The following is a 27,586-nucleotide window of genomic DNA, read 5'->3' on the forward strand; positions in this document are numbered from 1 at the left end:
GTGTCGGCTCTTGCTGGTGTCGGTGTGTGTGGTGTCGTGTTGCGATGGTTCAAATCCTATCTGACGAAGAGACGACAGTTTGTGTCAGTTAATGGTTATTCCTCTGGAGTTTTCGAAACCAATTCTGGGGTTCCTCAAGGTTCCCATCTTGGGCCACTTCTTTTTTTTTGATTTATATAAACAATATATCAAAATGCTTCGAGAGTTGCAAATTTTTACTTTTTGCTGACGACCTTAAGTTGTTTATGCGGGTGAGGAGCCTTGGGGACTGTGTTCAGCTCCAGCCTGAGCTTAATAACCTGATTCGTTTTTGTCTTGAAAATCATCAGGTCTTGAATATTTCTAAATGTCAGGTTATTACATTTACAAGAAATAAGTGCACTATAAAATACCCGTACTCTCTTGGTGGTGAAGAACTGTGTAGAGTAAGCCAAGTTAGAGATCTTGGAGTAATTTTCGACTGTAAACTGATTTTTGACGCTCAGGTGGAGGCAGTAGTCAATTCCTCTAATAGACTGCTTGGGTACTTGATTCGTCAATGTCGCCCATTTAGTGATTTGACTACTCTAAAAACTCTTTACTACTCCTCCATTTTCTCCAAATTAAACTTCGCTTCACCTGTATGGTGCCCTCAGTATTTGACATACATTGATCGCATTGAAAATGTTCAGAAAAGGTTTTTCAGATTTCTAAGCTTTAAATGTACTTTTCGCCTTGTTCCTGGAAATACTGAAAATTATAATATCAGGCTCGAATTTTTCAACATGATCAGTGTTGAGGATCGCAGGAAGGTTAATGACATCTTATTCTTCGTCAAACTCCTTAACTTCGAGCTTCATGATAGCAACCTTTTGCGTCAAATTGATATTAATGTACCCGATAGGAGACTGAGACGTCCAGATATTTTCCATCTCAAGTTTCGAAATACCAGATGCGCACAGAATTCGCTACTTCAGAGAATGACTCATTTGTGTTACGGTGTGAATGATCATTCCAATTTATTTTCCAATAAATCTAAACAGTTGAAGAAATCCTTGAAAAATCATTCATTATAATAGTTCGATGAATGTATCGTTTCTTGTTTTCTTTAATTATATATAGGTATGTTTTTTTTGTACTATGCTATTTTTTTCTTTGTCTCTCTTTCTTGATGTTTTATTTTTGGATTGAGTTGTTTTTCTTTTATTCATTATATATATGATGTTATGGCTCAATTTATGTAAATGTGGATACAGTAGTGGACTTTAAATGGTCCGTTGTAAGGATAATTTCAGATGCATACCACCCGACGATCGACAAGTGTTACAATCTGAATTGAGCTAGCCAATTTGCCATCGTCGAAGCCCCAAAAGGAGTACGCTCCACCGAAGAAAAGCAGATGCTGACCATGGTTTCGGCCTCATTTGGCCTCATCAGAGCAACATAGCATTTTTCCACAGTGGAGAACGTTTGGAATTGATGGAACTTTATTCAATGTTGGCGTGTTCTACTGGCTAATATTTACCTAGAGCGCCACCCAACATGAAACGGTGTCCGATTCAATCCCCTCCAGATAGTAACCAAGACGAAGACAATAGCATATGTCCCATATTTTCCCTAATTCAGTAAGCCGATTCGCTTTGCGAACGTCAGACGCGTGATAAATTGAGAAGTCTGGGACGCGCTCATATCACGGCAGAAAATGATGCCAGCGGTACAATAATGAAGAATGATAACGCCTAAATGACAATGAATACAATAATAAGGATAATTTCAGATGCATACCACCCGACGATATGAATATCGACAAGTGTTACGATCTGAATTGAGCTAGCCAATTTGCCATCGTCAAAGCCCCAAATGGAGTACGCTCCACCGAAGAAAAGCAGATGCTGACCATGGTTACGTCCTCATTTGGCCTCATCAGAGCAACATAGCATTTTTCCACGGTGGAGAACGTTTGGAATTGATGGAACTTTATTCAATTTTGGCGTGTTCTACTGGGTAATATTTACCTAGAGGGCCACCCAACATGAAACGGTGTCCGATTCAATCCCCTCCAGATAGAAACCAAGACGAAGACAATAGCATATGTCCCATATTTTCTCTAATTCAGTACGCCGATTCGCTTTGCGAACGTCAGACGCGTGATGAATTGAGAAGTCTGGGACGCGCTCAGATCACGGCAGAAAATGATGCCAGCGTTACAATAATGAAGAATGATAACGCCTAAATGGCAATGAATACAATAATAAGGATAATTTCAGATGCATACCACCCGACGATATGAATATCGACAACTGTTACGACCTCAATTGAGCTAGCCAATTTGCCATCGTCAAAGCCCCAAATGGAGTACGCTCCACCGAAGAAAAGCAGATGCTGACCATGCTTTCGGCCTCATCAGAGCAACATAGCATTTTTCCACGGTGGAGAACGTTTGGAATTGATGGAACTTTATTCAATGTTGGCGTGTTCTACTGGGTAATATTTACCTAGAGCGCCACCCAACATGAAACGGTGTCCGATTCAATCCCCTCCAGATAGAAACCAAGACGAAGACAATAGCATATGTCCCATATTTTCCCTAATTCAGTACGCCGATTCGCTTTGCGAACGTCAGACGCGTGATGGATTGAGAAGTCTGGGACGCGCTCAGATCACGGCAGAAAATGATGCCAGCGTTACAATAATGAAGAATGATAACGCCTAAATGGCAATGAATACAATAATAAGGATAATTTCAGATGCATACCACCCGACGATATGAATATCGAGAAGTGTTACGATCTGAATTGCGCTAGCCAATTTGCCATCGTCAAAGCCCCAAATGGAGTACGCTCCACCGAAGAAAAGCAGATGCTGACCATGGTTACGGCCTCATTTGGTCTCATCAGAGCAACATAGCATTTTTCCACGGTGGAGAACGTTTAGAATTGATGGAACTTTATTCAATTTTGGCGTGTTCTACTGGGTAATATTTACCTAGAGCGCCACCCAACATGAAACGGTGTCCGATTCAATCCCCTCCAGATAGAAACCAAGACAAAGACAATAGCATATGTTCCATATTTTTCCTAATTCAGTACGCCGATTCGCTTTGCGAACGTCAGACGCGTGATGAATTGAGAAGTCTGGGACGCGCTCAGATCACGGCCATTCATATCGTCGGGTGGTATGCATCTGAAATTATCCTTATTAATGTATTCGTTGCCATTTAGGCGTTATCATTCTTCATTATTGTACCGCTGGCATCATTTTCTGCCGTGATCTGAGCGCGTCCCAGACTTCTCAATTCATCACGCGTCTGACGTTCGCAAAGCGAATCGGCGTACTGAATTAGGGAAAATATGGGACATATGCTCAATGTATTCGGGTTCGGCTTTCTGACAGTCCGAGAATTGTTCTCGGACTGCGCAAAACTGTTGCGCCCTAGTATTAAATCCTCTGCGCAGTTCTAGAACCATTCTCGGACTGTCCAAAAGCCGAACCCGAATACAGCTGCTATTGTCTTCGTCTTGGTTTCTATCTGGAGGGGATTGAATCGGACACCGTTTCATGTTGGGTGGCGCTCTAGGTAAATATTACCCAGTAGAACACGCCAACATTGAATAAAGTTCCATCAATTCCAAACGTTCTCCACCGTGGAAAAATGCTATGTTGCTCTGATGAGGCCGAAACCATGGTCAGCATCTGCTTTTCTTCGGTGGAGCGTACTCCATTTGGGGCTTTGACGATGGCAAATTGGCTAGCTCAATTCAGATCGTAACACTTGTCGATATTCATATCGTCGGGTGGTATGCAACTGAAATTATCCTTATTATTGTATTCATTGCCATTTAGGCGTTATCATTCTTCATTATAGTCCGTTGTATTGCTTATTTCTAATGAATAAATAAATAAATAGTATACATAACATAAATTTCATTAAAATATTTAAGTGGTATTGTAGATATTGATAATTTAAACGGTAACCTGGTTGATGACCTTTTAATTTAGAACGTGACAGAAGATGACGGGAGAGGTCAGAATTGCAAAGAAACACCTTCAATTCGGCCGACGTTTCGACATATTTAATGTCTTCATCAGCACACTGTAATAAGATAAAATCGCATGCAGTATTACACAAATACAGTAGAAAATATAAACGTGATCGTTACAATAAGATAGATTTATTTTTGAAAACTTTACCACCCTGTATCACAAAAGGTAAGTCGTTTAGGACATATGTTCATATCAAGTTTTTTTCTTAAAATAGGCCCAAAAACCACCCCCATAAATATTGACACTCAATTAGAAAACATCCTGTATAAATATAAAAAGAGTATATATTATTGACCCATCAATTAAATTAATTGAAGCTACTAGCATTGTCAGTTGGTCTCTATTGTCATCTTTAGTAATAAATAATTTAAGGATGATATGATATCAGGCATACTAAGGAATCTAGCTCGAATTAATCAGAAATGAAAATGAAATATATTCAACGTGAAATAATCAGATGTCAAGAAGGGAAGGAAACAATATGTAGACACACGAACGTGACTAATGTTACGTTAAGATGTAGGATTTCTTATTCTTTGAATTATATTGAAATAGGCCGTATTCAAATTCTCAATGTCACTCCTCTTATTGAGAGAATTTACTTCTTTTTTTATTTCCAGCATTTCACAAACTATTTACAATGCTACGTGCCGGAAGATCTAATACATCACAATAGTTAACGTGCAGATATAGTTGTTATCCTCGTCTTCTTTTCTTATACTCTTATGAACGCCTGTTCTCTACTAATAACTCTGCGTAATGGTCCTGTCATTTTTCCATATCGATTTTATAGTAGATCCTGTCTGTTTGGTTGGTTTTCAATTATAGTTCTCCATACCTACGTACTTTGTGCTCCACTTACCAGATTTTCTACTTGTTGACATTTCCTCTCCCACATATCAGTTTTTTCTATAAATTGTTGACTTAACTACCCTGTTCTTCTGTTTGTATTGGTTCCAATTTGTGAGTGTTTGTTCTGATAGCCATTGTTGGTAGTATTTTTGTAGAAAAATTGAATATGATTAATGGAAAGTGTGGCTAGTTTGATTGTCATCTTTAACACAGCAACACATTTCCCTCCGATGGAGAAGTAGAAATTTTCGATGATCCTGTCAGTTAAGATATGACGTATGGAGAGTAGAGAGAAGGAGAACGATCGCTGCTTTGAGACCACAGATTTTTTGTCCCCTAAAATATGTACCAATAGGGTAGTTCATGCTTTTGCCAACAGGCGCGCTGGCCATCACGAGAGTGCGAAATTTTGATTTAAACAAATCAAATTATAGTTGGAAGTTGGTTGAGTAAACTGTTTCCCTGGTGACAGATGATAGGAATATTATTATTTTCGATTTTTGATAAGAGAACAACATATGACCATGGCGAAATATTGAAGCGTGCGCTAGTGTGAGAGTGTTTTGCCATCGGAAAGAAAAGGAGAAAAGATAAAATTTTCGAGAGCATTTTTGAGAGAAAATTGGAAAAAAACCTCCCCTCAAGAATCGACTGTCAAGAGCACTGATATCGAAAAGATGGTGGATTCATTATAAACGAAATCGAAATTGTCATCCCTCGTGAGAAGTTGACTCTTCTGAATAAAAATATATAACCATAAAAACTACATGATTTAGAAGTAAATATTCTTGAAGAATTTTGTTGGCATAACATAATATATGGTTTATATTGGTTCTCATCAGCTGAGTATTGGCAACAGAATCTACTCTAATACCTAAGTGATAAATCTGATATTGCTACCTTTTGTTGTCTTGATGTAAACTACTCCTCACTGCGGATTTATATAATTTTGAAGATTACGGTAAACTAACTAACATAGCTGCTTTCAATGAACAAAAGTGGGTAAAATTTTTTTGATCAGTGATTTCTTTTGAATTTCATTGATTTCGACTTGTATTTTATTGCATATAATTCAGAGAACTCCTATTCAATATAGATTTGAAGAAAGGTATTTGAAAAATCATCAGAAAAACCAAGATGACACATAACCTAAAATAAAATGAAGGCTGTTCATTTCAAGTTGACGCTTGAATCCCCACCCCTTATCGATACACGCTGCAATCGCAGCGACACCTATCCTATGTTTCCCGTTTTCGGGGACACATTTTTAGTACGTCGATCGTTCTCTACTCTCCATAATATGACGTTTGAAAAAAATAATTATAATTATTATAATTATTAAAAATAAAATGGTGGAAAAAATACGTCATTTTTCGTGAGATTCACCAAATTTCAAACAGTAATATGAAAACGACTCGGTGTTGGGTGAAATGAACTAACAACTGACATCATTGATATTGGCAGTCAAAAACCATAGTCCAAACTAAGTTCACGTCAGAGATAAGTTCACGTTTGTGTATTTTGCATTTTTCGTAGTGTGATTTTTGGGACGTCGATATTATTAGTAAAACAATGTTCCCATTCATCTCCCTGCATCCGAATCGAGTTCATCCAACGATGAGCTAATTTAAGGGTTATTCAGTGTTCCTTATAATAGGGTGCCCATTTTAATAATTGAATAAATTTTTTTTAGGTAACAAAACAAACTTTTCATTATATTAAATTTCAGCTCCTTGGGATTTATGATAACTTATAAATATTTCGCTGATTTAATTTCAACTTCAAATTACGTCTTCTAAACGACCTCCACCAACTTCAACACATTTTTCAATAGATAAAAAATGGTTCATTACACGACGAACCTTCGTCTATTCCTTCAACTTCTTCGCGAATTTTGACTTGGCGTTCCTCGATTGTACCTGGACGACTGACATACAATTTGGCTTTCAAATATCCCCAAAGAAAAAAAAAAGGCAAATCTCCGAATCGAGAATTGAGTCGGCCATCAAACATTTCTCGCAGAATCCTCTTCAAGTTTATGTTGGAATAGTAAGGCATTGTTTAGTAATTCTCGTCTATTTAATTCTGGAATGAGGAATGCCTCTAGCATGTTTACGTAGCGCTCGGATGTTACTGTTACAGCGCGGTCATTTTCATCTTCAAAAAATTATGGACCAAGAATACCAAAGGATCCTACTCCACACCACACAACAACTTTTGGATTATGGAGGTTCTGTGTGAAGATTCCACAAAATTAATAAAAATCAATTCAAAAGAACTTATAAATGATACAGAAATTTTAAATTTGAAGACTATTAATGGTGAGAAGAAAACAGAATGTATAGCAACACTTGTGAAGACTTAAAGATCATACAGTGTTGTAATTCAGAATAAGATATAGTGTATAATAAAAATATAATAAAAATAACTGAAATTCCTGATATACTAGGTGAACAAAATGAAGATGAAAAAAAGACTTTGAACAATTTCAATGAGCATATAAGCACGGACGAGTTTGAAACGATGATAAACCACGTAGGTTTATATGAACAGTCAGAAATTGATAATTTGAAAAATACAAACAAGTCTTTGAAGAAAATATCGCTTTTCAAGTGGAATGTGTCGTGTTACCTGATCCTTGTTTCGCCATATTAGAAGTTCGTATTATTTGATATAATTGTGACGGATCAAATTTGATTTATAAAATAATCTCGTCCTCGATGGAAGAGATTGTTGTTTCTTTGATATTTACAGGTAAACCGACAATGTTGTTCTGCATACTGGTAAATGTGGCACACCGAGTTCTTCAAGCCAGCCATTTAATTACGAATGTGTACAACATGACGTCAAGAATCCACTTCCATCCGATTAAGGACAATTTATACATTAGAAAATTAGAACTAAAAATTCCTGAGTAACATTCGGTCCTTTCGTTTGAATAAAAAGTGTAGCACTTTTCTACACTCGATTTTAGTATTCGTTTGCTGATTGAATTTACACCAGTGTAGAGGATGTGAAGTTTATCTACATCAAATCTAAATCTAAATCAAATCGAGTGTAGAAAAGTGCTACACTTTTTATGCAAACGAAAGGACCTATTAGCAATTATACTTTTAAATTAATGTGTTTCTTTATGGTACATGAAAAGGTCCATTACTTACCTGCAATCTAGGGTAAAGTCTCCTAATCATTGCCAGCTGACCTGAATCAAGTTCATTCTCGTAATTGTCAAGTATAAACTGCAATGTTATGAAGAATGTTGGCGGATTAGCATTTGTATTTTTCTGAACAACGAATTCGTTCGGAACTTTAGCTAAAGCTTCTACTCCTAATATCTGCTCTCTAGGTATCCACCCCTCCGCATTCATCAAATCCATCCAATGGCCTATTATATCCAGCTCTAAATGGATATCCCATTTTGATATCAGTAACCCGTGAAAACCTTCATCCCACAAAAATCCTCTCGGAAAGAAGCTCCTGGAAACGAATTTGATTGAAAATTAGTTATGCGGAATATTTCGACAGTAAGAGCGGTTTCTGCATTTTAAAGCTAGAAATTGCTCTATTAATTCACTCCTTTGCGTTTCTTCACAGGGCGAGGCTTTTTTTGACAGAAGGTAGAAGTCATCAAAATAAGACGTTTCACCAAAAATTGTTCATATAAAATATTCAAGATGGCTGTTCTAGAACCCCTAGACAAAATTTCCTTGAATGTCAAGTATGGGACTGTGGAAGGGAACTCCGGCATCTGGTTAGTTATAGAGGTCACTTTAAAAATTTTTGTACCATTCGATTTGTGATGAAAACATTGTAGAAAATCGAGAGAGTTTATTGAAATCGCTTGTATTGACAAAGGTTATTGTTACCCTATTTCACCCTATTTTTATGATGATTGCAGGGTTCGAAAAAGAAGATGGTGAAAAATTCGTGAATAATTAAGACGAATTTTATTGGTGAGATTTTGAACTGATATTTTATTTTTTTACACTTGGTTCTGAGTAGTTTTTTCTGCCAGTTGATATCGAAATTAGTCATTTCATGAAATTGCAAAACAAAATAACGAGAAAAATTCGGCAATCCTTAGTTTCCATTTTTATTCAAACTGGCCAATATCCTAAACGAACATATGAGGAAATCAGTCATCACGAGATAAGTTTTTTCCCATTGCTTTGCAATAATTCCGATAACAAATGATCTAGGGTCGTATTAGGGTCTATTCCAGTAATAATTTTTAAATTTTTTTTCCAACTGACATTTTGAAAGTTTCGTAAAGGTGATTTTTGGTGAAACGCTTTATTTTGACCAGCTCTATCGTCTGTTAAAGAATGTGATATAAATACACTCTGTATATTTTGTTGAACAATATCAGACCTATTCTGTAACTTCAGATGGAACTTGTACAAGTCAAATCGCAATTGATTCAAATTGCTTTCTACATGCAAATGCCCAATTACAGATCTAGACATGTTACAAACACGTGTCGGTTCATATTTATAATAATGCAGTTTCAAAGTTTCTAATTGAAAAATAACATACCATTTTTTCTTGAACCGAAAATTGTAAGGGGAGACACGTCAATTGAGGTTGAACCAGTCAAGCTCCTCAAGATGGAAATTGGCGTTGAGTGTGGTAGACACTAATTATGAAAGTTAAATTTGTTCTGGATAAAATGCGGGGCGTATCGAAATTTAATAGACCTAGCGGGTACATCGAGTCAACTTGACCATTAACTAATTTGATACCAAATATTATCCCTGAAATTTCTCTACTCTTTATCAAACTTACGAAGTTGAACACAATCAGTAGAGTTTTTTGTAGTAGAAAACTTGAAAAAAAATTCTGAAAGGATTCCAACGCTATGATATATTTTTCGTGAATGGGATTTCAACTAATATAATATAATATAATATAAAGCACAGTATTCATGTTCAGTGAATTAAAATGAATAGTTGATATATTCGTAAATTTTTCGCAATTGAGCAAAACCCAAAGAATTATTGGCTTCACAGATAATGATACTGGTGATGGCCGAATGAGATCTTGCTATCGAACGAAACACCTAAATCCTTATAAAAGTTTTCTGTTTTCAAGACATGGCTGTTAATCAAACTACCAGTATCTTCGTTCCCGTACTATTTAAAATGACCTCCAGAATGTTGCGAATGATTCTCCAGTTTAGTTGATCCAGACCACAATCCAACTTTGGCACAGCTAGCTTCTTCACCTTCAGCTTTGCGAGTTCACCCCTCAGGTTCAACAAGGTGCCCCACATACATCTATATCTAAATGTTATATCTTTACTTATTTACCTTAGAACTTAGAATTAAACGACTTATTAGTTTTCCAAAAGTGACTTTTATTTGTCTATATTGACAACTCTCCAAAAAATATATTTCAACTTTAACAATCAAATTCAATGATGTACTGATATTTTCCATAATTAATTAATCTAGTTCCAACATACTCCCCCGCGAAATTATTGAAAACCATAACGATAAGGCGGCTTCACCACACGTCCTCTTCTCGTTGTGATTTCTTTCTTCTCTTCATCTTTATTTAAACGGCTACCTTCTAAGTTCAGATCTATGTCTGTGTTCTTTATTCTTCACTGATCAGTTCGATCTTTCGTAGATATAGTCGAATCTTTGATTTCTATGGGATATAAACGTTGGAAATGTCGAGAAAATTCACCAGTTCTTGTTTTCACCTTTGCTACTCTGGACACTCCATCTCATCCGGGGTAAAGTGCTGATATTATCCCCATTTTTCCAATCTGTCTGTTTGGTATTTTCTTCACCAACCAGAACTATTTCGCCAATTTCCAATTCACGTGGATTCCGACGACCAGAGTTAACCAGTTCTGCAAAATATTCTTTTTTGAAGCGTGTTCTTAGACCTTCCCGGAGCTGTTGGATATATCTTTGTCGTCTGAGGAAGCTGCTTCTGTCTATTTGATCTAATTCAGCCATGTCACTGTTGGTTATGTCACTTATGAACATAGCAGGGGTTAAAGCACTCAGATAATTTCCATCATCAGATGAATATGTCAAAGGTCTACTATTTATAACTGCTTCACAATCACACAAAAGCGTAAGAAATTCTTCATAGGTGACAACCGCTTTACCTAAATTTCTTCGGAGTATGTCCTTTACAATTCGAACCATATACGTTCCCACCATCCTCCCCACCAGGCAGCTGTGGGTGTATTGAAAATCCATTTTATTTTATGTACAGAGGAATATGATATCACCCTGTCCCAATCGATTTTCTTCAATAGATTAAATGCACCAACAAAATTACTACCGTTGTCTGAGTAAATAGTGGCAACTATTTAACTAAAAGTACAATAATATTCCAAATTATGTGTTATATACGTACACATAGCTCAGTTCTTTTGGTAAAGCTTGAGTGGACTGTAATCATGTTATTTCTGGGTTGTTGAACCAATCTAAGCCGACACGAAGAAGACGTAACCACCGTATGAATAGCCCTTACAGGGTCGTTCCAGAAGATGTTCCTGTAGACTACTATCTTCTGTCTTCACGAATAGGCCTATTCGGTTTTCCTAACTTAACTAAAGGGAGCTTTAAGATACCATTGGCAGTTTTCACAGTGGCAACTCGAGCCACCTCATCTTTACCAGGATGCATTGCAATTATACGCGCCAATGCCCATTTACTAGGAGGAGAGTTATCATCCCTTATAAGGACGAGCGTACCTATGGTAGGAGGAGAGGACGGATCTAACCCATTTTCTATTTGTTGCAGGGTATGCAAATATTCTACACGAAGGCTACGCCAAAGATCCTGGTGAATTCTTCGAATTAATTGCCATCTCGAGAGGCGGTTTATAGATACCGTAGATAATTCTGGTACCGGCAATGCTGTTAGCGGTTCTGTTGTGAGAAAGTGCCCTGGCGTGAGGGCATTGATATCTTCAATGTCTGATGTAATGGGCGTTAAGGGACGTGAATTCAAAATCGATTCGATCAAGGCCAGGCTGGTATAAAACTTTTCATAAGTTAATATTTGGTCCCCAATAACTTTGGACAGATGATTTTGTGGACCCGAAGGAAGTGAAAAATTAAATTTGATAGTTTCTTTCTGCACAGCGTCTTTCATGAAGTTGAGCTCCCGATAAGCTCCTACAAAGTTAGTGGCGTTGTCGCAATGCTCATGATTCGACCACGCCGAGCCATGAATCTTTGAAGAGCGGACAGAAAAGTCTCGGTGGACAGATCAGAGGCCAGTTCTAAGTGAACCGCTTTTGTGGCCATACATACAAAAACGCACAAATAAGCCTTTGACGTCCCAACTGCGCGATGTCTACTCATAGTTACAAAATAGGGACCTCCAAAGTCCACCGCAGAGTGCAAAAAAGGTTTGACCTGATTCACCCGAGGTCGTGGTAACGATGCCATTAAAGGTTGGAACGTTCTTGGATGCATCTTCCAACACCGAACGCATTTCGATAAGACGGACTTAATAGCCCGTCTAAGCGACAATATCCAAAATGTTTGTAATAATAGGTATTGTGTAGTTTTGAATCCTACGTGAAAATATTTATGGTGATAATATTCGACAATCAACTGAGTAAGACGTGAGGAGCGAAGCAAAATCATGGGATACTTGGAGTTGGGGGACAAGTTAGAATGATTGATGATTGAGGCGACCTCCAACTCGACGGATTCCATCTTCATCGCGAAATGCACCAAGTCTTCGGAATGGTCGCGAAAAGGCAGAATTTTCAAATTCATTCGAGAAATGCACCTGCTGTGTATATTTCACCAACACCTCCAAGCTTTCATGCAATTCCTGTAGCGCAAGCGCACCATTTCGTTTCAATTTAGGGTTTTTGGAGTCATAGATAAATCTCAACATATAGGATAAAATGCGTTGAATTGTAATAAATGTTGACTTTTCATTTGGCAAATTAGTCAGAATGTTATGCGATGGAACCATTGTGAAATGAACCAATTTTTTCTCCTCCTCCACTGGGTAAGTAACATTTATTGAAAAATGTTGCATGGGTAATGTGGAACTGAGAAGAAATGATGGACCTTGCCACCACAAATTATTATGAATGATATTAGAAAGCAACGAACCTCTAGAGGCTATGTCAGCGGGATTGTTTGAACTATCTACATGAAACCAGTTATCTATCGGATATTTTTCTTGAATGAACGAAGCCCTGTTAGCGACGAAAGTTTTCCATCTGTGAGGGAATGCTTTTATCCAATATAAAACATTTGTGAATCAGACCATAGAAATTCTATTTATTTTCACCTGATTTCCGATGTTTGTTAAAATAGAGTGCACCAACTTTGTGAGCAAAATGGCAGCACATAATTCCAAACGAGGAATTGTTACTTGTTTGAGCGGTGCCACTTCAGATTTGGCACATAAAAAATGAGTGGAAATATCCTCAGCAGTATGTACGGTACGAAAATAAACTACACCGGCAAAACCCTTCTCGCTAGCGTCACAGAAACCATGTAGATCGATGGCATAAGTATTGAATGGAATGACAAGTCTAGGTATTCTCAAATGTATTGAATGGAATGACTAGTCTAGTTATCCTTAAATGTACAAATTCGTCCCGGTATTGCCTCCACACTCCTACAATCTCATCGTTTGGGGTTTCATCCCAACCAGCGCCAGAATTCCATAAGCGTTGAATTAAGTATTTATTAAGAAAAGTTATAGGAGACAAGAATCCCAATGCATCATAGACCCGAGCCAATTCCGACAACATGACACGTTTACTACAACCTGAATTTTTCACTGATTTGACTTTAAATGAAAAATAATCATGTTCCGAATTTCATCGGAAACTTAATACAGGGTGCGGCACGGAGGATGGATGGTTTTAAAAAAATAATAAAAGCCTTAATTTTTACTCAAAAACACATTTATTGACGGAATCAGATTCTCAAGGAAATAGCATTTGAGACAGTCAAGTGTGGAAAATCACATCAGGCATGTGGTGGCCGAAATCGGTGATGCAGTGCTGGAGGCGCTCTTGGAAGTTCGCGTAGACTCTCTCCAACATCGCTCTCTCAACTTGGGCAACTTCCACGCGAATAGCCCTTTTCAATTCGTCCAGAGTTCGGGGCTTGGTCTCGTATACTCTAGCCTTGAGGTGTCCCCATAAGAAAAAATCGCATATGAATAAATCTGTGGACCGGGGGAGCCAATGAACATCGCCAAACCTGGAAATAAGGCGACCAGGGAAGAGAGGGCGAATAACGTCCATTGATGCTCTGGCTGTGTGGGCGGTCGCCCCATCCTGTTGGAACCACACACGTCGGATTGGAACACGTTGCCGTCGTAATTCGGGGATAAAGAAGTTGTTGATCATTTCGACGTACCGCTCTGAGTTCACGGTAACAGCACGACCATCAACGTCTTCGAAGAAGTAAGGGCCAATGATGCGAGTTTGCGATACAGCGCACCAAACCGTAACTTTTGGGCTGTGCAGCGGTCTTTCGTGTAAGTGTTGTGGATTTTCATTAGCCCAATAACGGCAATTCTGCCGGTTAACCATGCCGTTGAGGTGAAAGTGGGCTTCGTCACTCATGAACAAAATGAGTAAAAAAAAACAACTGGTAAATAAATGCTAGGAACACACGAGTCTAACGGCACCTTCCCCACTTCTCTCATCCTCAGTGGGGGAAAGTTATGCCCATCTGAAAAACGTCCGCCCTCCGTGCCGCACCTTGTACTTTCAGTTGGGATTCCTCACTTCTATTAGAAAATGAAATTGGACTACGCGATAAATGAGATTCGGGCAAATCAGACAATACTGCTGGTTTATTACTTGCAAACTTTCGCAATTCAAACCCGCCAAGTTTCAACAATGAAATCAATTAATCCCTAAGCTTAATAGTTTCACCCAATGATCGACAACTAATCACGAAATCATCGACATAAAAGCATTCACGAATAGCTTCCGAAGCCAGCGGAAAATGTTGGCTCTCATCTTCAGCAAGCTTTAATAAAACTCGTATTGCCAAAAAGGATGCCGGACTTGTCACAAAAGTCAGAGTCAAAAGACGATAATCTTGGAGTTCCTCTTGCGGTGAAAATCTCCAAAGAAGGCGCTGATAGTCAGTTTGAGATGGATCAACTAATATCATGCGATACATCATTTTAATGTCGGCGCATAAGACATAAGGTCGAAGGCGAAAATTTATTAAAAGTCGTGCAATATCCTTCTGCAATTTGGACCCTATCATCAAACATTCATTAAGCGATTTGTTTCCCGCATATTTAGCTGAGGCGTTAAAAACAACTCTCAATTTTGTTGTTGTTGTTCAATAACACAGTGATGTGATAAATAATGTAACGTTTTCTTCGCTTGATTAAAACGTCCAACTTATTAAAATTATTTATTTACACTTAATACACTTATAACTCACAAACTAACTATTACACTACTATTTATTTCCACTCTTGTTTATTTCCACTAGTCGCTTGCAGTGTAACTGTACTTGTACTTGCCTACCTGTTCCTCGTCTGGGCTTATAGAAGCGCCGGAAACATTCAGGTACCTTCGCGGTTGTTCTAGAACCTCGCGACCGCTCTGGTTCTCGAAAGGTCCGACCGCAAGGGCCGGACTGGTTACACTGTCCCCTCCTTAAGCCTGTTCTGTCCCAGAACAAATTTAGTGAATTTCTCCGAGGACCGTGGCGAAACCTGCACTCATCACCATTCCTACAGTAGCCATTCTGATAGAAGTAGCACTCCACAGTTTTTCCAGGCTCCCTGGCCTGCTTCGGGTTGAAACTGCACACCAGGATCCGTATACCAGTCCCCTGAAATACCACCTCCAGCATGCTTCGCACAACCCGCCAATTCAGCTAGTCCAATCCACAACCGAGCTTGGGAACAGCTAATTTCCTAACTCCAAAGCGTTGAAGGTCTTCTTTCAAGCTAAGCAGTGCCGTCCATAGATTCTGATAGGTTGGCTTCTGATGGGAGTGTTGCTTGGTGACTAGGCAATAAATGAACCGACCTCCAGCCTTCAATTTCAAAGCTTTTCCGATTCTTGGCTGCTATCGCAATAGTTTTTCTTGCCGTCCAAATTTATTTCTGAATACTCTTGCTATTCCTCTGCTCATACGAAGGTCCTTCGCTACGCAATAAGCGAGAGAGTATTCCTCAGACACGGTAAAGAGGTCATGATGTACTTCCTGTGTGATGCCGAACCGAGCAACGCATGTCTCACCATAGCAATCTATAAACTTCTGGTAATCGCTGCTACCTTGCATCGGAGCTTCCAAAAGACGAACCTCTTCTTCGTCTTGCGCGTACGGGGCTAATCGGTTGAAATGGACGACCTTTGGTTTTCCTCTAGGGAGCTTCCTTATCCGATAAACTACATAATTTATCCTCTTGATTACTTTATACGGTCCCTCCCACTGCCTCTGCAGCTTTGGTGAAAAACCTTTCCTCCTTTGTGGATTATGTAGCCACACCAGATCTCCAGTGGTGAATCCACCTTCAATAGCCTTGATGTCGTAGCGCATTTTCATTCGGTCACTTGCTTGCTGCATTTGATTGCGCACCTTGTCATGAATGTAATCCAGCTTGTTCCTTAATTTACTAACGTAGTCCTCCCCAGCTACGTCTTCTCCAGGCTTACATCCAAACTCTAGTCGCAAGGCAGCCTTATTTCTGGGCCGAACATTATACTGGATGGAGTTTCCTTGGTAGATTCTTGAACCGAATCTACCTATATGCCATGGTGAATAGATGTAAATCATCCCAATCCCGCTGGTGATCAGAAACTACTTTGGCTAGATGTTTTCCCATGGTTCGATTCATTCGTTCGACCATGCCGTCTGATTGTGGATGAAGAGGTGTAGTCCTTGTTTTGTGAATCCCCAATTTGCTGAATACTTCTTGGAATAACTTCGATTCAAAATTTCGGCCTTGATCACAATGCAGCTTCAGAGGTATTCCAAATCTGCAGAAGAATTCTCTGACCAATTTATCCGCTACCGTACTTGACTCTTGATTAGGAATACCGTAGGCTTCCACCCATTTCGTGAAATAGTCCATCGCTACCAAAATGTTTCCATGGTCTGTTTCGAGAAAGGGGCCAGCGATGTCGATAGCTACTCGTTCCATGGGAGATCCGACGTTATAATAATAATAATATAATGATAATGTTTATTTAACATAAATAAACATGATGAGTTACAGAGGTTTTAAATTCTAGAATTTACAACCTATGCGTAACTATATTATATTGCTTTATTGGTGCTTTTCCTTAACCATAAGGCCCGTCAGCAGCAGCGCAAACCTTGCATCTTCTACACCAATCTTTAACGTCCCTCTTACAATTTGGCCAATAAAATCGCTGCCTGACTTTTTCCAACGTCTTGGTCATCCCGAAATGTCCACCTGAAGTTCCATTATGTAGTCTGGTCAGAATGTCTGTCACACGGCTCTTCGGCACAATCAACTGAAGTCTCTGCTCAGTTCCATCTTCATTTTCCCAACAACGTTTCAGAAGACCTCCATCAATCTTCAACGTTTCCCATTGTGCCCAATACGACTTTACATTCTGGCTCAGTCTGGATACTTCTTCCCAAGTAGGTCGTCTACCGCTTTTCTTCCAACTCAGGATTACTTACAAGTCGTTATCTTCTTCTTGTGCTCTTTGAATTTCTTCAGGTAGCCAGTCGTCTTCGATTACGGTGGTTCGCCTTAAATCGATCTTTTCTTCCAGGCGCGAACAATGGCTGGAATTTTGGGGAAACTCGATGGTTTTGGACGAGCCATTGTCTTCCACAGCGACTCCTTTTATTTCCCCAGCTGTAGCCCTTTCAATTTCTGGACGTTTTTTCTTGAAATGCATCCTTTTGTTGCAATTCCAGCACACAGCATCCTTTTTCCTAGCAAGCAATATTCTGCGGACTTCTTCTCTGACAATCTCCTCAACAGATCGATCTGTTTCTTGCTCTTGTCTTACACGAAGGTGTCCCCTATGCGACGCTTGCTTCGCTGCCTCGATTTCCAAAGCCTGGGCTAAGGCATCATCTACGGTTCTAGGGCGTGCTAGTCTCAGGGCTTGTTGTATTTCACTATCCTTTATCCCATCCACGAATGTTTGGAATGATAGCTGTTCCAGGAAGCTATCTGGAGCAGATGGATAAGCCAGTCTGACTAATCTCGCCACATCAGCTTCAAACTCTTGGAGATTTTCCCCTGTTTTCTGCACTCGGTTCTTTATTTGTGCATGGTAAACTTGTTGTGGATGAGCAGCGCCATATCTCATCTGAAGTTTCGATGTGAAAACTTCGTAACAGGTTTGTTGACTATCCGGAATCGTTTGCAGAATGTTTAGTGCCTTTCCTCGTAGAGCTATTTATCAATGCCGTGGCTTTTTCGTTATCGTTCCAATTGTTCGCCAGCGCAGCAGCTTCAAACTGTTTTTGATATGTCGACCAGGGTATTTTTCCATCAAAAGTTGGAGGCTTGATCTTCATTCTACACCTTCGCCGTCATTTTTCGCTTTCGCTGTGCTGTAGGGTGTTGAAGCCAGAATATCTGTTCTGTTTGACATTCTTTTCAAGGAATCTATCAATTTGGCATGATGTTCAATTATTCCTGAAGTCAAGAAATAGGAAAAATCAAGGATAGCTGGTGGGGAGAAAAAGCTAGGGAAATACAAACTTACACAGATAACCATGACTACAGGCGTTTTTTCGAAGCTATTAAAACTGTTTATGGCCCAAGCAGAAAAGCTAACTTCCCTATAAGAGATGCTCATGGAGTTATTCTATCTGATGACAGAAAAAAATTTCGAAAGATGGAAGGAGCATTACCCTCAAGTGTTGAATCAAAATTTATCCATTTTAGACCGACTCCCCGCGTACAGTCTGATGACATCGCTTGATGACAAAATCTAAATGTCGGAAATCATAAGTTCGATAAAAAATATGAAAAATAATAAGTCACCAGGTCTAGATGGCGTTCCAGCAGAGATTTTCGAAGCCCTGGATGAAGACCTGGACCTGAAGATCTGGGAACAAGGAAATGTGCCAAAAGACTTCAGAGACGCTTTAGTTATCAACATTTATAAGAACAAAGGCGAAACGTCAAATTGCAACAATAACAGGGGCATATCGTTGCTTAATGTGGCCGGTAAAATTCTCTAGAACATTATGGCTAATCGTCTTATTCCACTCTTAGAAAAGCTATTACCTGAATCCCAGTGCGGCTTTCGACCCAATCGAGGTACGGTGGACCTAATTTTTACAATGCGACAGCTGCAAGAGAAGTGAACAACAATCAAGGATCTATACAGCCTATATGGATTTAAGTAAGGACTTCGACTCGGTGAATCGGAGAGCGCTATGGCAAATCATGGGACGCTTTGGAATACCCGAAAAATTCTTTGAAGGGGGTAAAAGCCTCCATACCAACAATACCGCTAGAATACAGAATAGAATAATGGCTCTACAACCAACCAGTTCTAAACCAACTGTGGAATAAAGCAAGCCTGCGTGTTAGCGCCTTTAGGCTAGTTGCACACACACCGATTTTGGACGGCCGATTTTATACCGGTCATCCAAATTCCAATAGTGAACTACGTGTGAGAACGGAACCTGTCACACACGCCGGCAACTGATCGGTGCCGGTAAAATGCCGGCGAGCAACCGTCCAATACCGGAATGTAGTGGCGTACGTGACTAAGTATACGTTTGTACAAGAATCGATTGTTTACCATTGAACTCAAAAAGAGTTCTTCTTTGAGTTCAATGTTGTTTACCGACCATTTCAGTCGACTTCGTTTGGCTGACCGTTTGGACGTTAAAAATCGGTAAGTGTGCTCGCAACTGCTACCGATAAAATATCGGCCGATTTTATTCCGGGCCGTCCAAAATCGATCTTTGTTCAATATTTTCGCCTTAGTTGTCTCGATCTTTGCTGACATGAGTATGCCTGCAAGAGGTGTTGGAATAAGATTCAGATTTGATGGAGGCCTGTTTAACCTGAAGCGCCTCAGAGCAAAAACCCGTACAAAGTTTATCACGGAACTTCAATATGCAGACAACTGCGCACTTATCGCTAGCAGCCCAGAGGATCTACAGATAATGTTGGCCACCTATAAACATATATATCCATATAAAGCTTTAGGTCTTAGACTCAATATTGACAAAACCAAAATCCTGGTAAGTCCGCCAGAAAACCTTCAAAAAGATATTAGCCTGGAGGATGAAACTCTACGGCTAACCTGGACACGGAAATACACAACAGTATCAATTCAGCATCACGGGCATTCTGGAAGCTAAAGGCAGAGTGTTTCAAAATCCCGACCTCAATATGAAGACCAAGATAGGTTTACAAAGCAGTGGTCCTCCCAACGCTTCTTTAAGGAAGCGTAAGCTAGAACATTACAGCCTGAACAAACGCAACAACGCTATCTAAGACAAATAATGCAAATCAGATGGTTCCACAAAGTTTCAAATGCAGAAGTCTTACAGCGAGTGAGTTGTATAACAATTGAGACTCAAGTAACGATAGCCCGACTCAGATGGAGCGGCCCAATTCTGAGGATGCAAGACACAAGACTCCCAAAAATAGCTCTGTACGGCGAATTCACAAAGGCAGCTCGGAAACCTGGAGGCCAGTATAGGTGGTTCAAGGATATCAACCCATCAATGCCTAAAATCAGTTGATACCAATCATAACTAGGAGCAACTAGCGTTAGACAGATAACAGTAAAGGTCTTTGGTCCACAGCTATAATGGTCCACAGCTATAATAGTGACTGTCCATGCCCAGGGTGTGGAAGGATCTGTAGGTCAAGGTTGGGTCCCTTCAGTCACAGAAGGGCACAGAGTCGCAAGTAGCCCTAAGAAATTATAAGTTTGATCGCACCGATAGTCTCTTTTTAAGCCTTTTTGTAGATTTTTTTCTCGGTAACGAGATTCAGCAATGAATGAATGAATGAAAATATTTCTTAAGTTTATAATAAATGATATCTAAGTTAATAATTCAAGATCCCGGAAGTATCCTCACATTTCACAATCTTATTCGTACCGTTCAAGAGTAGGTCAGTGATTTTGTGACCATTAAAATAGAATATGCATATTCCTAATTCCTAGTAAAAATAGCACTACGGTGATTTCGAAAGTTCTGGAATATGCGTTAAAATAGACCGGCAGACCCTAGGATTAGGGATATTAAAATCGCATCGCAGTTCGCATAATATTATGGATTGAATGAAGTCAGTCTATAATAAGAGAAAGGGGTGCACGTGTTTATCAGAATTCTTTGGTTTATTTCGTAAATTTTGATAATCTAAATGGATTCTGAATTTCTTGAATTGTTGAATTTGAGTGATCGAGCAAATATAATTTCGGGTAGTAGGAACCATAGATTAACTTAAAATATAGATGGATCACTCTCACAAGTGGCGCCACCTATTGTTATGGTACACTAATTACAAAAAATTATTCTAAATTTGATATGTATGGTACCCCGTTGACATTTTTCCTCTGCTTACACTGAGATCTGGAACCTGGAACAGGTTTTTAGGATCTGTTTCTTGTTCCATTTCTTTACACCCGCTTCATTGTTATTTTCAGATTGTAAAAGTTTGTAACACTCTTTTTCAAAAGAATATATATATATATATACTGCATTTTGAGCTTTCGATCGTTATCACTCGTGAATGACATCTCGGTCATTCGGCGATCTCCGCCGAATATTCAAACGACTAATCAAGATATCTATAGACCGACAGACTTAAATGTATTTCTGATTATCTATCAATCTACGAATTGACATAATTTTCTAATAAATTTTCAATAGGCGAAGCGAAATGTCTGCAAGAGTGAAGTCGTGCTGTGTTGTTGGGTGCAAAAATCGTGATACAAGAAGGTAATTATGCGATATAACATTGAATTCAAAGGATCTTGAAACCTTTATTAAACAAGTTCATAGGATGTTCGCTACTTCCCCAAAGTACAATTAAACATCGCCCTACAATACTCTGGAGGAGGCAGGATTTTCTCACTGAGATTTCTTCTCTGAGCTCTTGTATCATACGCCGAATTGATGGTACCTCATTACATCAACCTCTACTGAAACTTTTTCATGTCATGCATATGCTTTATTGTTTGATAATTAAAAATGTATTGCTGATATTCAATAGAATATGCGTATATTATGTATAAATAATTGTTTTTGTGATTAGGAATTATGGTTGTTATGAGAAATGTTTTTGTGTAATGAATAAGTTTCGTTATTAGAATAAAGTGAATTTAAAAGCTAATTTCAATTATAAAATGAATCCGTGTTTGAAGAACAATGCAATAAATTTTTCAATTATGAACCTATTTTTCTTTCGATTCTTCGGATCAGAGAAAAATCCAGATAAAGATTCATATTATTCATTATCTCACTGCAATTTCTTAGTGAGCCTTTTATTCGAATCTTTCTCTGAGTTTCACTCAAAACTTTTCAAATATATTCTGCCTTGATCATTACAAGAAAATTAAAAATGAGCGTTACAGATTCCCTTTTTATTTGGTTTCCTCGAAAATTAGTACATGTACCGTAAAAACAGATGACATTGAAGTTTGTTTTTCGATACAGTGACTCTATCAAACACGGTGGCGACAATTGGAAATTTAGCAAGAATATGGCGGCTTAGAAGCATAGATTTCAATGCTACGATCTCTAATTCGGAATGCGGATTGGCTCACGTCACGTCACGAGACCACAATTGTCGCCACTGTGTTTGATAGAGTCACTGTATTTTTCGAGGGGTCCATCTATTCTCTGTTCATTTAATCTATGGTAGGAAATCGAAAAAAATCTTCTCATCCTGTCACATGATGAGATAGTAGACAGATGCATTTTAAATAAAGTAAGGAAAATACATGATCAATCTCGCTGAAACCACATAATGGGTTCTCAATTACCCTTATTGTCAGGAAATAAAAATTAATGTTTTTCTTCAACCCTTTAGTCGCATCCCCATCCAACCTGCGTTTTACCAATGGAAACATTTGCCATGTGTGAGTGTGATGAGTCAGATTTTGGCTCCGCCACAAAAGGAAATTTCTTCACCGATACTTGCATAATAAGACCTGACCACCGAAATATTTTGGAAGAAAACCGTTATACCATCATAGGGGGATTTACCGATTGATATTATGTCATTATTTTTCACCGACCAGTCCCATATTTGTAGCGGAAACCGTATATGTCCTTGTTTTCAGAATTCATATATTTTATAATTCTTTCCGTTCAACCGTACATTTTCTGAGTCGAGAGAGGTCTTACAACTTGTTCAGTTTTTCCTTCTTTTCAGTTGTTTCTGTTTCTTTCCGAGCCGGCTGATTGACCGAACAATTTGAGTGCATCCAATGGAGAGATGAGTTACCTATAGTGGGGCAAGTTTTCCAAGGAGAGGGGTAGGTACTTCTTCGACGCAAGCCGCTGAAGCGGCTGAAGGGGAAGAGCGAATTTGATATCTAGCTGCCGAGAAAAGTGCGGAAGGTGTTATTGCCGTGAATTGGAGAGTACGTCAAGAAGACAAAAAGTTTGAGGCAAGTCACTTGTAGTATTATTGTTCCTTACGTAGTGCATACCTGAGGGCTATTTTCCGCTTTCTTTAGTCTGTTGGACTGGCTGAGAATACTTACCTACCGTTTAAACTTGACCTAGTGATCGTAGACTGTGTAGAGTGCCGGCCATCCGTGTCCGTTCGACCGCCGTGGGGTCCCAGGAGAACTTGGTGTTCCTACCATATTTTTGGAGCTTATTTTGTTAATATATTGCCGACTTCCGACCGATCAAGTTACAGGATGACAGTTCCGACCTGCTGTCTGACTGGCAGCCATTTTGAGGGCCAGAGAGAGAGAGAGAGAGAGAGAGAGAGAGAGAGAGAGAGAGAGAGACAGGGTACACTGCAATTGGACTGAGACCAGCCACGGTACCGATTTCCGCCGACAGAGGGTAACAGAGAGAGAGAGGGGGGGGGACTGCCATTCGACTGAGACCAGCCACTGTACCGATTTCCGCCGACGGAAGGAGTGACTTGCCAGGATCTCAAAATACCGTAACTACCATCTATTTCCACCGTACTCCTCTGGAGTGACCGTACAAAACTTAACCGTATTTACCGTCTATTTCCACCGTACTCTTCTGGAGTGACCGTACAAAATTTAACCGTATTTACCGTCTATTTCAACCGTATTTTCCTGGAGAGACCGTTTTCCATCAGCCGCCCCCACACCGACCAGGCCGCCGGTTGACATCAATATTTGTTATTACTTGTACATTTCTGTATATAATTTGATCCCGTAGGAATAAAGGTCTGAACGTTTATTTTGTTGCCAGTTATTTTTGCCAGTGAGAGACAGTTCCCTAAATCAGTTAGAGCTAGATTTTCGTCAGAAGAGGTAGGTACTCCTTTTGAACGATTCAAAATCGTCAGAAAGCAGAGACCAAGAAGACGCTACCACCCTAGTTTTCACTGCTGCCCTTCTCCACTGATCATTCAAGTCTACCCGGGCTCTTTAATTTTTGGAGAATCTGTGAGAGACGTAGGGTTCCACTGATTGCCTCACTGGCGCCCGAGCAAAGGTAAGGAGCGTCCAGGGTGAGAGAAAAAGCCCCATCACATGAACTCTTTGGAAAGCTCATAAAAAAAGGAATCTCACCATTGCCACCATAATATTTATTTTTAAATTTTTTGGCTATCAGAAGAAACAGGAAAGTCTTGAAAAAAATTAATTATGCTGTAACGTGGTTACCTCGGAGAAAACTTATCTCGAGCGCCAGCTGTTCTTTTCACTAGGAAGAATAGCAAACCTACCAGAGTAGCTGCTAGTCGGAGACAGAGTTTGCTGTTATCTAGGGTGGTAGCGATAACGAAGTAGTCAAAATCAAATCAAATTATGTACTAGTTTATTCACACCTTCGGAAACTGATTATATGTACAACGGAGATATGTGTAGGTATGAAATATGAGCTATCAGCAAACATACATTCGGGAAATTCTATCCGGTCACGAGCATTTTATAAAGTTTATACCTTTGAAAAATCAAAGGTTGTTCAATAAAATGCGCCAACCAGAACTGACGAAATGAATACTAAGGATGACCTCGAGAAGTGAAATGACTTGCTATACGGTATCGGGATGTAATTAATTGTATTCCTCCAATAAAAGAGATACAACCAAGGCGGATATATTCGAGACTTTTATTCGCTACCCCAAGGGCTATAACGCTCCATGACTGATAGCGAAGAAAAGGTCTATTTTTAGCGCAACTACGGGATTTCACTGACGACGAGCGGTATCTCTTATTCTCTACCCCAAGGGCTTACGCGCCATGACTGATAGAAAAGAAGAGATTTCGGATTCAACACTTATAGCGCGGAACGCGGACAGGGGGGGGTTGACGGGAATTTCCCTTCAGTACCCCAAGGGCTTACGCGCCATGACTGATAGCGAAGAGAAAAGTCAGACTCGCGAAACAAGGTAAAGAACGATAAATTATAACAGAGAGCGATACAGTACAGCAGTGTCAAAGTTAAAGAAGTAACCGGTGTAGGTCTAACAAAGAAACTGAACGGTAAAGACGGGGACTCACCTCCTTTATTTCAGGCACTCGCGGAAAACAAATGAAAAACTAAAAATTAATTCTTAATATCACTGATGCAACACAAAATTATTCTTAAACGTCGAATCGCAGAAAGTACGGAGCGTAAACTAACTAAAGAGACTGAAGTAAAAGAGCAGAAAAAGTAAAAGCGACTGAAGTAACAGAGAATCAAAAGTCAAAAGTAGAAGTGACCGTCGCGGGGGGAAAATCTGCTTTTATAGGCAAATCCCCAAACACGTTAAAAATCTGAAAATTCCAGAATGCGACAGGAATGAAAAACGTCGTCAGCTCCGGTTTATCGCATATCAACATCAGAAAAACGTCAAAATCTTCAACGGCATGCAAGAAAAACAACGTTAAACACAGATAAACGGTTTTTTACATTTACTCTGCCTATCGGAATGAACGTACTGAATATTTGAGAATTAAATATTTTCAAAGGCGGAAATATGAAAACGAAAGGAATGCACTAAAATGAACTCCAATTTTCCTCAGAAAACTGGGATCCATTACAATGCATTAAAAAGATCAAGATTATGGGGGACTCCAATTTCGGCGATTTTTCCAACGAATCCACACATGATAAAAGTTTCCATTTGAAAAACTGGATAGGAGGGGTTGAAAAAAATTCCACAATTTTAATGCCGGTAAATGAGGTTAATTGAGAATCAATTGACTTTTCAGCGTTTTCATTTTTCATTATTGTTTGACGAAATATTAATTTTGAAGCAGATTGACGCCATAAGGCCATGTAAGATAACTACATAATTCGGACTGCCAGAAATCTACACCTTCATTATACCTCGGAGAACGTGCCGACATCGATGGTGAGAAGCGACAGATCGGTTTCGCTCTTATTTGAGCTCGTCAGTGTCACATAGCCCAACCAAACTATGCCGAATGAATGAAGCAGAGGACATTTTGTCAAAAGCCAGTAGCGACATCGAAGTATTAAATAATTCGATGCGACACCTGTCATTCAACGACCTAAGCTTTCTCCTACAAGGCTACTCAAGGGTAGATATCTGCGTACATTTCTCTTCTCCCATCGCAGTGTTCTGCTAACGACTTCAGTCTGGAGTCTGTTGCCGACTGGGGGAGATTGATTGGTTGGGTTATGTGACACTGACGAGCTCAAACAAGAGCGAAACCGGTCTGTCGCTTCTCACCATCGATGTCGGCACGTTCTCAGAGGAGTACTGGAGGTGTAGATTTCTCCCAATCCGAATCATGTAATATTAATTTTATTCCAGACACAGACCCAAACGGCACGAGCCGTCACTGATTGTCACTGGATTTAAGAAAACTCGTAAAATTTCAAGAACGACAAGAGCCTGAAAATTAACATGCAAAATTCCACAGAAACAAATGAACTAACAAATTTAATGTAAATATAATTAATCAATTTTTCATATTCACCTCGAAGGAACAGCTGTAAATAAAGGAGCATTCCAATAATTCACTGGTTCAGAGGTGTAGGAGCTTTGCACCTTTGAGGCGCCATAAAAGTAGCCAATTCCCCCAATCAAGTTGCTCAGAGCAGCTTGTGCAAATTTGATACTTTTAGTATTGAATCTGAAAATAAAGAATATTTCTCATATTTTCCTTGCACTATTCTTCCATTTTCTCATTTCATCTGGTACCACAAATAGGGAACATATATTGATTATTAATTACATCCGATTGTCACGGTGATGGTCATTTAGCCCAGTCAAATGGCACCAGAACACACATGCAGCGGCTAGTTCACACGGCGATGATTCGTCTATTTGGCCTATAAGAGTATAAACTGCGGAATGGGGAACTTTACCTAACGACTTGCCATTTATGACGATTCATCAAAACCAGATCGCCATGTAAGCAGACTCTTATGTATTACAGATCATTCAAAATGTCGAATCTAATTTTTTTTTTTAATTCTCAGTAATGTCCATGATGGAAATTTTCAGAAATAACAAAAACAGAAATCTGGACTCCAAATATCTATATTAAATTTCTCGTTACATTGCTGACGTTTCGAACCTCATCTAATTTCTTTCTCAAGGCTAAAATGTTAAATATTATTATATTATAT

General features: G+C 39.2%; 1 protein-coding gene across 1 annotated transcript in view; it reads right to left on the bottom strand.

Moving 5' to 3' along the window:
- The window catches only part of LOC123316069 (mannosyl-oligosaccharide glucosidase), a 137,846-nt gene that overhangs the window by 35,954 nt on the left and 74,306 nt on the right, over window positions 1-27,586 (bottom strand). Inside the window, exons 6-7 of the mRNA XM_044901997.1 lie at window positions 26,932-27,087; window positions 8,037-8,352 (exon numbers count right to left, since the gene is read on the bottom strand). Of these exons, the coding sequence (XP_044757932.1) occupies window positions 8,037-8,352; window positions 26,932-27,087 (472 nt within the window). The remainder of the gene's footprint in view (window positions 1-8,036; window positions 8,353-26,931; window positions 27,088-27,586) is intronic.

Source organism: Coccinella septempunctata, chromosome 6 (assembly GCF_907165205.1).
Source record: "Coccinella septempunctata chromosome 6, icCocSept1.1, whole genome shotgun sequence".
Classification (NCBI taxonomy): domain Eukaryota; kingdom Metazoa; phylum Arthropoda; class Insecta; order Coleoptera; family Coccinellidae; genus Coccinella; species Coccinella septempunctata.